Source organism: Diadema antillarum, unplaced genomic scaffold (assembly GCF_040938485.1).
Source record: "Diadema antillarum isolate AM-2024a unplaced genomic scaffold, OU_Dant_1.0 scf00000071, whole genome shotgun sequence".
NCBI classification, from domain to species: domain Eukaryota; kingdom Metazoa; phylum Echinodermata; class Echinoidea; order Diadematoida; family Diadematidae; genus Diadema; species Diadema antillarum.
Window position 1 is genome coordinate 7,866,781 of NW_027270960.1, and position 15,720 is coordinate 7,882,500.

At 40.1% G+C, this 15,720-nt stretch overlaps 1 protein-coding gene across 1 annotated transcript; it reads left to right on the forward strand.

Annotated features, from left to right (window-relative positions):
* Window positions 1–95: 95 nt before the first annotated feature.
* Window positions 96–11,972, forward strand: LOC139717054 (melatonin receptor type 1B-B-like). Its single transcript, XM_071628565.1, has 3 exons — window positions 96–497; window positions 5,592–6,020; window positions 11,649–11,972. The coding sequence occupies exons 1-3, from the start codon at window positions 96–98 to the stop codon at window positions 11,970–11,972; spliced, it is 1,155 nt and encodes a 384-aa protein (XP_071484666.1).
* The last annotated feature ends 3,748 nt before the right edge of the window (window positions 11,973–15,720 follow it).

A 15,720-nucleotide genomic window follows, 5' to 3' on the forward strand; every position in this document is an offset into this window, starting at 1 on the left:
TACGATCGGATTATCACAAATGTCAACTGAACAGGGTATCCCATACTTCTCTGTGCAGTTTATATCCGTCTGTCACAGAAATGGAACAAACGCAGATGTCACTGATCAACACCACGCAAGCCGCAGACGAAGTCGAGGATGACGACGACAACATCGTTCCCAGAACCATTTTCAGCAGTTTTCTCGGCTTCGTGTCCGTTTCCGGTTTCATCGGCAACTCCATTGTCGTCCTGGCGGTGATAATATTTCCCAAACTGCGGACGACCACCAACGTGTACATCGCAAGCCTTGCCGTGGGCGACGTGCTCATGTGCCTCACCATACCCTGGATCATCGTTGGCCTGCTCGTTAGGGACGGTTGGCCGTTCTCACCAGAGTCCTGCGTGCTTGTTGCCGTCATGCGTTTCACCTGCAGCGGGGGTAGCGTGTGGCATCTAGCCACCATCGGATTCAACAGAATGATCCTCATCACTACCTCCTCAGCCACGTATAGGAAGGTGAGTTGTGGAGCCTTCAAATGAGGAAACAATCACAGATGTGAAAGCAATCCGGTTGTATTCACAGATGGTTGAATTCACACCTGTCGTTCGCACTTTTAGTGATCGTCTTTACACCAACGGTTGTTTTCAAACTAGTGTTTGTTTTGTTTTTACATAACTGGTTGTTAAGTGGCTATTACAGTATTGTTTCGTGATTACTCCACATGAATCGGACCAGAAGACTTATCACTTTAATTAGCTGATGCCGATTTAACGACATGTCCTTTCTTTATAAGGTAAAGGTAATTGGTAATAGTAATTGAATATAATATTGCACCTGCTGTTCTGAACAAACAAAAAATATGTAATAAATTACGTGCAGAAATATGATTCGCGTTCGATTATCTAGAAGTGGTCATTACTTGCTTGTACTCTGCATCGATGGCATTTCGGGTGGTCCATCTTGTCCATGGTCCTGAACGGTGAAAGTATTATATTTCTATTTAAGCATATTAGTCGTTGATTTCTTCAGTTGCTCTTAGCTATGCTTCAATATTATTTAGAACGTTAAGTGCCGATATAGATTGTAAGCCCCAGTCACATAATGCTCTGCGTCCGGCGTTACGTCCAAAAAAGTCATTTTTTCCGCGGACCCCCGCGGATCCTTTGCCGTCACCAGAAATTTGTACAAAACATGCGGGCAAAAAATTCGGGCGATACGGACAGATACGACCAGATGCGAATACTTGTGTCCACTTGCGGATATTCCTACGAATTGGCACATAATAGTTCTGAACACTTGCGGAGAGTTGCGGATATTTTCGGATAGTAACGGATAGTTACAGATTGTTATTAATAATTATGGACAATTAGGTTTTCTCTTACGATTCCTGCTAAGTCAGTGTATTATGACAGCAAGGTTATCACATTTTGGACTGTCTTACATTGTGCACTGGGGAAAACTGAAATTGAATTACGTACAAGTTGTGAAAAAAATCGTAATCCTTAAATTTGCTTTACAATAATAAAAGATATATGAAATTCTGAACTTAAAGTTTGAATTTTGTTTGTGCAACTCATGAATAAACGTCATAAATGTAAAGAATATAATTATGTGACCGTGCATCACAAAACGAATAAAAAGTCGCACACACTGATTTTGTGTGAGGACTGAAAATAGGTTAAATGGGTCAACCGAGCCGATCTTGACTTGGCTACCCTGGGTAAATAAGGCCTTATCATTATCATTATTATTATTATTATTATTATTATTATTATTATCATCATCATCATCATTATTATTAATTTCAGTTTAATCTGATAATCCCTTAATTGTTGTTACTCCGGTGGTTTCCATCCTGTTTTTTGTCCCATTCATCGCACAACCAGCACAGCTTGATAAAGATAAAGCACTTGAATAAACACTGTACTTCAGAGGCTCTTTTCTCAGTTTACACTTTTCCTGAGTGTGTGCATTCTTTCCACTATTTAGATAGGTTAGGAGAGTCCATTTGATTTGAGTAATACATCATTTTAAAGCTTAAAGTCTGCTCTTTCAGAATATGCTCTCAACTAAAATTTCATGTGTTTCGACGTTTTGTGTGTTTTGTGGTGCAGGGTCACATATAACATCACTATACCACAAATAAAATACAATATAGATCGAAAAGTTAAACATTAGAGTAAGAAAATATTACTTGCAGTCATGGAATAGACAAACTGTGATTACGCTGTCGTTGCTCAGCGATATTCATGACTTATACTGGGTTATGTTAAGGAGATATTTACGATAAAGCAATGCTTATTAAATTTACAGAAAAAAAGACATCAAAACTTTCAAACACCCCTCCCACACCCAAGTACAATATTAAGTCATCTCTTGACGTAATGTATTTTCTGTTTGAATTTCTTGTATGCATGTCATTTTGTAATGCGCAGTAGAGTATATTGTTATAGTAGCTGCGCAATATAAATGACCTTTATTATTATTGTTATTATTATTATTATTATTATTATTATTATTATTATCATCATTATTATTATCATCAAAGAAAGAAATGTAATACACCTTCGATGGAGCCTAAAGTGCATGGGTAAGACTATAGAGAATACTAAATTCGTTCTCATTTTATATAGTTGCCCCTGTCCCACACCTTCCCCGGCCAGAAAAGTGAATAAAATGCTATCCCCATCCCCTACCCAAAATATTGCTTTTTTTCAAAAATATACATTCGAAGAGTACAAGAAAAAAAAAAGTTCAGCACCAAGAGTCAACCGATGTCATGAGTATACATGATATTAATGGGTGCCACTTAAAATGACCATTAATTGTGGGAGAAATTTCACAATTTGACCATGCAGTTCTGCCTTTCCACCGCTCCGACTGTGTAGTAGCATTCCTTCAGGTAAAGGCGCTGCAGCTTGGCAACAGGAGTAGTGTGCCTTCCCACGAGTCTCTGTGTTCCCATGCGAGTGGAAAACGGAAAACGTGGAAGGACGTAATTGTCCGCAACATCCGTAGCTGTCCGTAAATATCCGTAAGCGCGCAAAACTGTTGTGATACGTTAACTTGCGGTTAATTTCGGATACTTACGGTGGACGTAAGCGAACGCAAACGGACGGAAGGTAATTTTTTTGCGGATGGTCTGCGTCCAAGCCACGGGTAGTTACGTTCAGTTACGGATAGTTACGTTTGGTTACGGTTACTTGCGTAAGTTTGCGTCCGTGGCGTCCCTCTGCGAAATTTTGAACATTTCAAAATTTCGCAGGTTCGGCGACGTCATTTTGCGTTTCTTTACGGATGAGTTACGGACAGTTACGTCTACATACGTCCCTGCGGATGCCTGCGTCCACGCTGCGTCCCCCTGCGTCCACTCATTCGTATCTATCCGCGGCGGACGTAATCCATCGTAAAGCACTGTGTGACTGGGGCATTACAGACAGCACAAAAAAGCAAGCGGCATTAAGCAAATAGCAAGAGTAGACCTTAAGAAATGCCTAATTGCTTGCTGCCCTTCAAGGCCGTGTCACACCATTCCGGGCTAGCTACGCGGGCTTGTGGCGAGGAGGTAGTTTCCAGCACGTAGAAGATTTTCAGCGGGCGAACAAGAATGTTTGCTATTTTCATTCATACCTTGTCATACCGTACGCGGGAACTTCTGCGGCTTGACTTGCGGGGAAACAAATTTACTCCCCGGAGCTCTCCGCAGTTGGTCCGCACCTGACAGTATCTAGCGCGTAGTTGCCCGGAGGTGCTCACGCAAGTCCGATTTAACCGCAGCCAAGTTTTGAGCATGAACAAAACTTTTTCCGGGTGAGTCGCGGGAATGCCCGTAGAGGTCCACGCAGAACGCCAGTAGGAGACCCTTAGCGGCAGTACTTCCCAGGCAATTCCCACGCAGGTACTTCGCAGTCCCGTATGCAGCCAAGATAATGAAATTCTGTGAGATTTCAGCCATTCCATTAGAGGAATTCCTTCACTGAGTTGTCAGCCCCCACGCGACTGGTACAAAGGTCACACAGTATACTCGCAAGTTTAACGCGTCCAGCAAGTAAGACACATGCGCTGACTCGCACAAATCCTTTTCCGCCCTCAAGAATGTCTGGTATGCTAGAAAATCCCTACACGTAACACGCCCGAGTAGCTTGCCCGGAAAGGTGTGACTGGGCCTAAACACGGTTGCGGGTAAAAAAAAAAATATGCGTGCGTACCTCCGGGCGACTACTTTTGAGATACATGTTAGGTACTGTCATGTGCGGATCATCTACGGGGACCTCCGGGTAGTCAAAATTGTTCTTTGCAAGTCGCACGCAAGGCTGGTGTGACACGGCCTTAAAGGCCCGCAACCGCAACCGTGTTTAGGCCCCGTCACACCTTTCCGGGCAAGCTACTCGGGCTTGTTACGTGTAGGGATTTTCTAGCATACCGAACATTCCTGAGGGCGGAAAAGGATTTGTGCGAGTCAGCGCATGTGTCTTACTTGCTGGACGCGTTAAACTTGCGAGTATACTGTGTGACCTTTGTATCAGTCGCGTGGGGGCTGACAACATAGTGAAGGAATTCCTCCAATGGAATGGCTGAAATCTCACAGAATTTCATTATCTTGGCTGCATACAGGACTGCGAAGTACCTGCGTGGGAATTGCCTGGGAAGTACTGCCGCTAAGGGTCTCCTACTGGCGTTCTGCGTGGACCTCTACGGGCATTGCCGCGACTCACCCGGAAAAAGTTTTGGTCATGCTCAAAACTTGGCTGCGGTTAAATCGGACTTGCATGAGCACCTCCCGGCATCTACGCGCTAGATACTGTCAGGTGCGGACCAACTGCGGAGAGCTACTTGGAGTAAATTTGTTTCCCCGCAAGTCAAGCCGCAGAAGTTCCCCCGTACGGTATGACAAGGCATGAATGAAAACTGCAAACATTCTTGTTCGCCCGCTGAAAATCTTCTACGTGCTGGAAACTACCTCCTCGCCACAAGCCCGCGTTATGGTGTGACACGGCCTTTAGGCAGAGTCAGTTTACACGTTTGGAAAGGAGAGAGGATGAAACACGTTTTTGCTTTTGTTCTGTGGAAATAGAATGACGGGAAGGATTTTGTGCCTTCTACCGTCAAGATATCACTTCTGCCAGACAATTCGCTACCTCTTTTCAGACTCTTCTAAACGCTGTCATCTCCTTTCCTTTTGGTTCCATTTCTGTTTCAGTTTTCAAATTCCAATTACTATGAAATACAACCAAACAGGCACAGGAGGTAGAAGGCAACTTTGGAATAACCAAGTTCTTTTCATTAGGGTCATTGCTACTTGTAACGAAGAGCATTAATTATGAATTGCATAATCATGATATTAATCATAACATATTATGTAAGTCAGAGAAATGAAATACAGGACAAGACTATCATAACAAAGACGTTACTTGCTTCTACATTGTAAAACTAAAAACTTTACCTTTGTGTGTATGTTTCTTCTTTTTTTAAAGGAGAAATGTGGAAAGCAAACATTGGTTTGATTGTGTGTGTGTATGTGTGCGTGCGTGTGTGTGGGAGGAAGTGTGATGTGAGTATATTCAATAACATTCCTTCTTCATACCCTCCATGTAATATTGGCCGTCAAGGTGTTCAGCCGCGTCAACACCATACTCATACTCATCCTGACCTGGATGATACCGTTCAGCGTCATCATCGTCCCTTTCGCAGTCGGCGCGACAAGACTGGGCTACGATGACGGTCCTCATATGTGCAGTGATCTAGAAGACAACGATGACGGCACCGAGAACCTGACACACTCCTACCTGGCAGCCACTTTTCTCACATGCCTACCCCTGGGCATCGTGCTCATGGTGTACCTCCGCATTTTCGTGTGCATCAGGAACCACGCCAAGCAACAGAAGTCGTGGGGGGCATCGAAGCCGCAAGCCAAGGGCGGAGCCACCACGGGCTCGACCTCGGCGGCAAAAGACGCTCCACCAGATGGAAAAGAACAGGGGACGGGAGGGGATCTGAACGAAGCAGGCACTTCATCGAACACAGCTAATGCAACTTCGGTCAGTGTAAATCAGTCGTGTTCAATTCCATTTTCAATCGACAATTTTCCGATATGAAGAAAATAAACATTAAACTTAAGAAATAAAGTTAACCGAAGCTTTATTGTGTACTCAGAATAATAATTGTTATGCTCTCTGTGGAAAAGCTTTCGGATGTTCGGTTTGCTGAGGAAATTGTATTTAGTTTTGTTTCATTACCGTGCAGACGCTGGGATTTCATTCAGTAGTGATAGTTTCCCTTGTACAGGTTTAACACGAAATTTGTAACTGTCCGAAGGCACGCTGGAAACTGCCACAGTAACGCAATTACGATCGTGGCCGTTGGTACGTTGTTTTCCAGGTGTTGTCATGGAAACCACAAATATTGCAAAATGCGCGTGCTATTTGGAGCTGTAATGAACGAGAAAGTGGGTAGCGAGTGAATTATTTCGGGATTCAATTGGGTCCCCATGAACGAGATTACGCCAGCCGATGAAATGTAAAGACTACATTAACACCCCTAAATCCACCAATTCATGGAGTGCACTGTCCCCACGTTTCCAAGCCAATTGGTTGGTTTTCCTCCCATTGTGTTCTGCACTGGATGCAATCAGACCCATTAAATCCCCCTGCCTTTCGCACCATATAGCGACCAATATTAATATACATCAATGCCATTGTGATTTGTGAGAATGCGTCCATGCTACTGCAAAAATTACAAGTTCAACCCTTTTAGGGGGGTATTGAAAGGATCCTGAATACCGGAATAAAGCAAAATATTCAATTAAAGAGATGGAGATATAGACGGATCTGTCATCATAAATTCACTTTTAAAAAAAATAATCATCATCATCTGAGTCACAGTACTCGGGTAAAGAGAATATCAGCCATGCCTTCATTCGCAATGACGGCATAACCACGGTGTCTGTGACAGTTTCACTCACGCATCAGCATGAAGATTAAACTACAGACACGGAAGAGAATGAAACACTGAAGATCCATGATAACTTGGTGATTATGAAACATTCAACGCAGCCACGATAGGTGTTGAATCAGTCATGCGCACCGGACGCGCCTTCATTTTGTGAGGGATATCTTTGCTTATTGATGTGATACGAGAAAAAAATTCCATTAATGGATTTTTTTCTCGAGAAGGAAGTGCTGTATTTAATTTCACAGTGACTTTTCAGGACAACAAAAGTCAACACTGAAATCAGCTACTCAAGTGGGGGGGGGTGTCGGTGCTGGAGGTGAAGGGTGAGCTGGTTCACGTGTATCCCTACTTGTTTTTTTATTTCAATTCATTCTCTCATTCATTTGACAGGAAGTATCCATTTCTCACTCTTGTAACTCAACCCACTCTAGAGATCATTTTCACTTAGCCTATAATTTCTGCTTCTCATGATTCCACCGCTTTCATATTTTTGCCTCGTATTTTATCAAAAACTAAAAGAAAATAAATGAATTGAACAATCTAAATGTCATATCCAATTTGAGAAACAAATTCGGGGACGGCACGTCAGCGCGTCATTAAATAAGTTATTTGCTCAAATGAATTCTCATGGCATCGAATTCTGGTTGTAAGGGAGAGGGAGCGAAGCTACTTATTGAGCCCGCTCTGACCCTTAATCATGTTAATGGACCGAAAACTAATAACTGTCTTTCTTTTCTTTTCTTTTCTTCTTCTTTTTCTTCTTTTTTCTCTCTTTTCTATTCTATTCTTTTCTTTTCTTTTTCCAATTGGGACCTTCCTACGTCGAGTGCAAGGTGCAATTACCACAATATTAGGTTCCTCCGAAACATTGGAAGCAAAGACACCTAAAGTTTCTATCACCACCAAGTACAGTTGTAATTACGTTCTGCATTCCCACTGGTACTCAACACTTTCCCCTCATTCTCCCAACATTTTCCCCTCATATTTTGCACTGCAGTCAATGCCATACTCACTGTCTAGTGATGTTCTACAATGATTAGGCAACATTTGTTTTTAGAGCGCATGTTTATCATTTGGCAGTAAAGCTTGAACAACAGTGGTATCAAATATTCCTCAACTTGAAACCAAAATGACTGCGAGGTAATTGAGAAAGCGTTTTTTTTTAACACGACGTGCGGTAGACGTCAAGTTTTGAACACGAGACATGCTCTTGAGCCCTGCTTTCCCGATGCTTTGCGATTGAATTTCATTACTAAAGAGGGCTCAGTGGTTTAATGTATGATAGAGTTTGGGTTTTAAATGGGATATCCAGTCCAAATATAAGTTACTCTAATAAGAAAGAGTAAAAATATTACAAGTCCAACGGTATGTATAATTTTGATCGAAATCGGATGAAAAATAAGGAAGTTATGACTTTTTGAAGTTTTGATATTTTTTTTTTTTTTGGGGGGGGAACAGTTCTTGAACAGTCAATATGAATATGCAAATGGCAAAGTGAGCATGTCATCCCCTCACAACTTAAATAGTTTGTACATAAAATCTAGAAATGTCCAGTTTTTCATTCAAATGCAACAATGTCCGAGGATCAAATCCTGGTATATCCAACTGATCACTATTCTGAAGTTATTTATCAGGAATAACATCATGTTTAAGATTTCAATGACACAAAACATTGAATTTTCGTAATTTTTTGTAAACGATCAATGGAAAATTATGAGGTTATGACATGGGTAGCTCACTCACTTGCATATTCATATCGACTGTACAAGAACTGTTTTGTAAAAATAAGCAAAACTTCAAAATGTCATAACTTCCTTATTTTTCATCCGATTTCAGTTAAATTCTTACTGTTGAACTCGTAAGATTTTACTCTTTTTATAACACTAATTTAAAATTGGACTGAATTTCCCCTTTAAGAGTCAATAATTCGTGTCCGTGATATCAATTTAAGTTTTTTTTTTCTAAAATAGACAAGAAGAAAGTAGAAAAAGTATTAACATGGAAATATTTCTATTAAAAGAATGGATATGCTATTAAAGTGCACGTGCACTTCTTCAGCCTGTCATTATATATAAGACGAGGCAACGTACGGAAGTATTTTCATTTGGAAATGATAATCAGCTAATGGGTGCCGAAGGACACATTTCTCTGTGACAATTATTCTCTAGAGAAAAAAAAAATCTCATTAAAACTTTGCTTGGCTGTAGATAAATCGTCATTCCTGGCTGATGAAATGATTCTAATTTTGTGTTTGTTTTGTTTTGTTTTGTTTTGGGTTTTTGGTGACTGAACGAGCTGAAATTACGGTATAGCCCTGGGTGAATGAACAGCGTAAAATTTAAAATTAAATAGCATCCAACTGAAAAATTTCTGAAAGATAAGCGTAAAGCGTTTCGAGAATGATGGCCCAGTGACGTTCAAAGGGGGGGATAATATAATTTCCAGTAATGTACCCCATATGTATGTATGTGTCTATGTGTGTGTGTATATATATATATAATATATATATATATATATATATATATATATATATATATGTCTTTTTTAATGGTGAATTTTGTCTGTCTACAGAGCAGTTATATGCTAGAATAAGATTAAGTCAGTTCCTGAATGTAAAATACTATCTGACCGAATTAAAATCAAGCGACATGCGAGTATACTAGTACTTAAGGGGGTATAGCCAGGCTGACACTTGCACGACTTTTGGCCACGATTTTGTCGTGGCAAGTCGTGACCAAAATTTTGAACATTTCAAAATTCTCGTCCCGACATGGCACGCAGTCACGACGGGTTTACGCACACTTCACGCCAGTTTGCGACAAGTTTGCGCAAGTGTCAGCCTGGCTTATCTCACCGGACTTGAAACTACATTGTAGTTCGCGACTCCAGATTTTGCTAGTTGCAGAGACGTCTCCGCGACGTCTCCGAGACGTCTCCTGAAAATTACAGAGTCTCCGATTAGTCGCAAGAAATTTAAACATGTTCAATTTTTCGCAAAGTCTCCGCGACGTCTCCGAGACGTCTCCATCAGTTTCGGAGACGACGCGGAGACTAATCATATCTGCGACTGCTGAGACGTCTCCGCGATGTCTCCGAGACGTCTCAGGGACGTCGCCGGAGACCTGCTGGAGACTAGACAAACTGGTGAGAGGTCGCGGAGACGTCTCCGCGACTCTATTTGACGCTGTTTGACCTACTTTAGAAACCACGTGACCCATCTGCCTGCTGACATCCTGCCTAGATCAAGTCAGGCGATCCTGCAACGGCTCCCTCATATTTGAATTTTTTTGACACCTGCCATAACTCGTCTCAGAGACGTCTCCTTGGTGAGACCGCAAGCCCTTTTTATGTTGGAGACGTCTCCGCGACTGCTGCAACTGATAAATTAGAGACGTCGCGGAGACGTCTCCGTTAGTGAGATACTAGCTTAAACAGCAACAGCCAGGCTGCAAACTATACAGCTGAAGAGGGCGCCAGATAACAGAAGGCATTTATAGGGCTCACACCTGTAAATAAAACGGAATGTCCCAGACCCCTTCACAAATTCGTACCAAAGAAACCAAAATAAATGAAGAAAAAGGTTAATTAAAAATCAATGATACAGTTTGGCAACAAAAAAAAACTGAATAGCTGGAGATATAGAATATGAATTCCTCTACAAACTGCATTTTCGTTGGCAGATGAATGCTTTCCTCATGGAATTTGAAGGGACTGTATTTCATTGGGTGCATGTACAGAAAATGGGTGACTTTTTGAGTGAAAAGAACTCGCAGTCTGGTTTTGCGGACCCTTGGACAGAGTTTGAGCTGAAGAACCCGCCGAATTTGATGGATGAAAGGGTAAAGCTCACTTATCCAAGTTAGTGAAGATGAAACACCTCATTTCTCCCAGCTATTTTAGAGATTTTTTTTTTTAATTTTTATTTTAACACACGTCTCTGTGGGGAATTATTCACTCGTGTGAGCCCTATATTGGCCTCCTATGGCAGGCTGAGTGATATGGGCTTGCCTAGAACCGATGGGACACCATGCAGAAACTATGTTTATACTTCATTTCGATATTGAATGCTAGACTTAGTGCATTTGAATCATTTTATCATACCTGGCAATTTTCACGTCATAAAACATGCTTTTTACGATTATTTTGTTGTTTTTAATAATAGATTATTGTATCCTCAAGTGTTTTCTCTTTGAATGCGGTATTTGAAGAACTCTGTTGGTCCTGCTCATAAATATAAATATCGAGGCTTACTGCGTTACTTTGATGCTTTATTACATGATTTTATTTATATTTTCTTCAAATTTTAGGCCACCAAACAAAAATCAAATTTGACGACTTAGACTTTGGTACCCCAAACGGGTCTCCAAAATTATAGTGAAGAGCGTTGAGATGTATCTATAATGTGTATACGTATAGTTATACATAACAATATCTGAAACGAATCTGGAACAATGTTTTCTGTGACAGTCATTATCAAGAACAAGACATCACCGACACGCTGAAATGCATGGTGTGGGTAACATTTTATTATGCACCTTGCCTGTGCTGATGCTGAGCCCTGCTGTATAACACCCGAAATTCATCAAATTTTACTTGGCAGAGTTGCTTGAATTTGCAGGTGTTTTTTTTTTCTCTCTCTCTCTCTCTCTCTCTCTCTCTCTCTTTCTCTCTCTTTCTTTCATGTTTGTGCATCTTTTTCCCCATTCTACTTTCAGCAGAAAAGCGCCACTGGTGGGACGAACAAGAGTCGTTCGGAGACTAGCAAACTTGAGAACCGCATCACGAAGAACATGTTCTACGTAGTGCTGGGGTTTCTCGTCTGCGTCATCCCGTACGGCATTGTTGTGCTCTCCAACCCCGGCGTCGCCGGCGTGCCGCTCGGCCAGGCGTTCCTGCTGTTCAACAGCTGCGTCAACCCTCTCATCTACGGTACGAAGCACCCCCACTTCCGGGGCGCGATCAGGAACATCTTCCGAGGCCGCTTCAAGGCACCCATCGCCACGTCGGCTACAGTTGCACCAACAAGCCAGACCACATGAACATTCAATTTGGGATAACCTCGATTCAGCCTCTGCTGTTCCTTACTCGTTGTCGGTCTTTATATTAACAAGGTAAATTCTATTCTCAACTGTTAGCAGCAAAGGGTGAGGTTCGTTCATCCTAAAATGAAATAAGGCTCGTTATTTTGAAGATTCATTATTCCGAAACACGCAAATTCCCTTTACCTTCATGTGTCTTTATCCGGAAGTAAAAACGGTTACGTAAACCCAAACATTTGTAGCGTTATTCCGAAGGTTCGTTAAGTCCTAAATTCCTGATAATGAAATAAGGCTTGTTATTCTGAGGTTCACTGATCAAAAAAAAAAATGATGCGCATAAACGAACCTTATTTCATTTTCACATTAACGAACCTTCAGAATAACAGACGGGAACTGCAAAATATGTCGTTCCCAATGCATCATTCACTCTTTACCCACAGGGAAAAGAAAGTTTACAGCATAACTTTTGCTGTTGCACGTCTTCAGTATTTCTTCCTATACATCGTCAAGGTTTAATTATTTTTCTTCTTATTCTATTTATTTTTAATCACTGGTGAATCAAATGGGAAAGGCTAAGACATTCAACACCTTAAGATGTATGATAAAGTGTATACATTTGTATTCATGCCTATTGGAGTTTAGGCAAGCATAGTGAATATAGTTTCTCGATTACACGAAAGTAAGGACACTGGTACATGTAGAAGTATAGAAGATACGTACAATTCCGATCAAGGCGATAACTAAAATGTTCATCGAACTAGATAATCAAATTGCTTTCTTGGGTGATTATACTAATATGCTTAGAATGCAGTTTTAAAGTGAATGAAAGGCTAGCATTTTTTAGGTCCTTTTTTTTTTGTTAGTTCGTGGTTGTCTATTCATGTGATATGCGTGATATGTATTTATTCCTATACCGGCACTATTTTAAGAAACCTGTCTACATAATTATTATGCCAACGATTCTTATTTACATTCAATGTCTTGTTATGTGCTGATATTTCCTCTTATAGGGGAGCACTGCTAACAGTGACGAGGTTACCCCGAGTAAAAGGACCATGTTTTCATCTCACAAGAGGATCAATCAATTTTTCCCGGGCAAAATTATAGCACAGGCGATTATACGGTCTGGATTTCCCATCTGCAATGCATTTCAAATTGTGATTACTAAATCAAAATGAATACAAATTTCGGGAGCGGCAGCGAATACTTCTATTGAAATTAAAATCAGAATGTAGTCTTGATTTTATCTGGCAATGTCAACGAAGGGGTATGGGCAGGAATTTCAGAAGTATTCTCTATGCTACACACAATTTTCTCAGGTCAAACTTTAAGGCCAGTGCATAGACCTGCATAAAATCCTGATTAACACGATTAAAGTGGTCTCAATATCATATGGAAACTAAATTGTTATTAGTAGAATGAAATGCGTCGAATAAGTTCCCAGCAATATTCTTTCATTTGTTTACTTCTGGCTTAATTGTGTTTGTTCCTTGTTTGCTACACCGTGAAAACATTCTTTAGTGTACGGGTAAAACAAAAGTAAAAAAAATAACAATAATTTCTTACATACATCAGCCGGAATGATAGTGCATAGTGATGAAGTGTTTTTTTGTTGTTGCATTGTATTCTTTGTTTTTATTTTCTTGAGAAAAAAAAAGTGTTATTGAATGCTTGCAAATCATTCAACACAAACGCAATATGCAAAGGACACAGACAGACACGTATAAGCGTGTGTAAAGATTTTCGCAAGCAAAGACCAGGCCATGGAACTTTTAATGTATTGTCACAGTTTGGCACGTGAAAAAAGTTAATTACAAATAAGGACAGACCTTATGTTAATGGCAAGTTATATAATATATGCTGTGACAGTAGAAAATGTATATAATTGAATTCCTGAATATAAAAACGACCCAAATCCAAATTATGTAATCGTCTTTGGAGACCCTTTACGAAGTCATTCAAAGATTGGTAATCAGTAAAATGAATGTTCCACAATCATATTTGTATAGCTAACATTCCACTAACTTACTAAACTAAAAACATTAGGAAATTATTTAATGATTTGTATTTTTCTAACTTTTCTGTAATGGACTTGGGTCGTTTTTATATTCAGGTATTCTATTTTTACAGGACTATTTTGTTATACTTTAAATCAGACAAAAAACATCAGCTGCAATATTGTCAATATCATTGCAAAGTATTTACATACTTATCTCGCTTTCTTCTTTTTTTTTGCAGCACATTCACTATACATTATCAATATTCTTCACCAACTTGTGGTATGAGACAAATGTAATAATCTAATTTTACAGTATTTAGAATAGAATGGTTTAGCCATATATACAATAAACTCTGCATGCATGCCCAATTTCTTCTTCGTCCGTGCAATGCTATGAATCGATAGAATGAAATAAAAGTGGAGTTGGAATGGAATTTTAGTGCAATGATTTGCTAAATCAAAGTGCAACGCTATTAGAGACGTAGCGTGACCAAACGGCAGAGCACAATCAATTGTCTGCGAGTTTTCAGTCACTGAATACACTTGTGTCAGCTCACATAAGAAAGGTTGTTAATTAATATTCAGTTGCTAAAATGACTCATTTAGTAACTGGGCCGTATATGGAACAACTAAATGCAATTGCTCTTGGCTACACATTTTAATTGTTTCGCTGTAAGTTCAGGTAGGGCTTAAAAAAGGAATATAAAGGAAAGACAGAAATGGAGTCTTTGTCTAATTCGGAATTTCTTCCTTTTTTTACAAGGTGGAAGATCTGATCGCTCAAACATTTCGCTACTTATCATAAAGCGCGTAAATGGTGCACTATATGGATAAAATGGTGTCAATGTATTGTACAGCAAACGAACAAATTTGATTCAGATACACAATCTATAGAGTTTTATGTGTTGCAATTAAATCGCTCAATGCACAACTTATAAACATCTACTGAAAACAACTGAAATTACGCCTATAAGATCAAACAAAACCACGGCAATATTCAAAATATTCATGACAATTGCAAGTCACACTCGCATTCATTAAAAAAAACAGCAACAATGAAACGACAGATACTTACTTCGAGAACAGACGTTCCTGTGAGTCTAATTCTTGCTATTGATCCTATTTTGCAGAGCTTCTCTGCCTTGAAAACAAGTCCTATTGTTCAAATTCATGAATTTTTTTCCGTCGAGATGTTTTCATTGCAACTGATTGACAAATTGCCCTACATCGACGTAAATAAGCACTGAATTGATCAGTGTTTTAGTAGTAGCCATGATAAAAAATCATGGGCATACATACTCGAGCAGGATTCGAACCTACGACCTCCTGATCACCGGACAGGCGTCATCTCCACTAGACCACCGAGCTTTCGCCCGATAGCAAGTGTCGGTTCTAATCTTTATAGCATGCAGCGGGTACTGCTTTGTTATTCAAATTCATGAATTTCTTCCGTCGAGATGTTTTCATTGCAACTGATTGACAAATTGCCCTACATCGACGTAAATATTTACGTCGATATTTACGTCCATGTAGGGCAATTTGTCAATCAGTTGCAAAGTCCAATTGTATTTCAAAGAACTACCAGTTCGTGAATTATTTTTTATCGAGTCTAAGCAAAACTAAAATTTCAAGCGCTTGTGGACTAAACAGGACAGTAAATTATAAGCACAACGTCCATCCCAATGTCACATGGTTCCAAAATATATCACGTGGGGGCATTAAGTACTGCGCTTATTTCAAAATGATTTA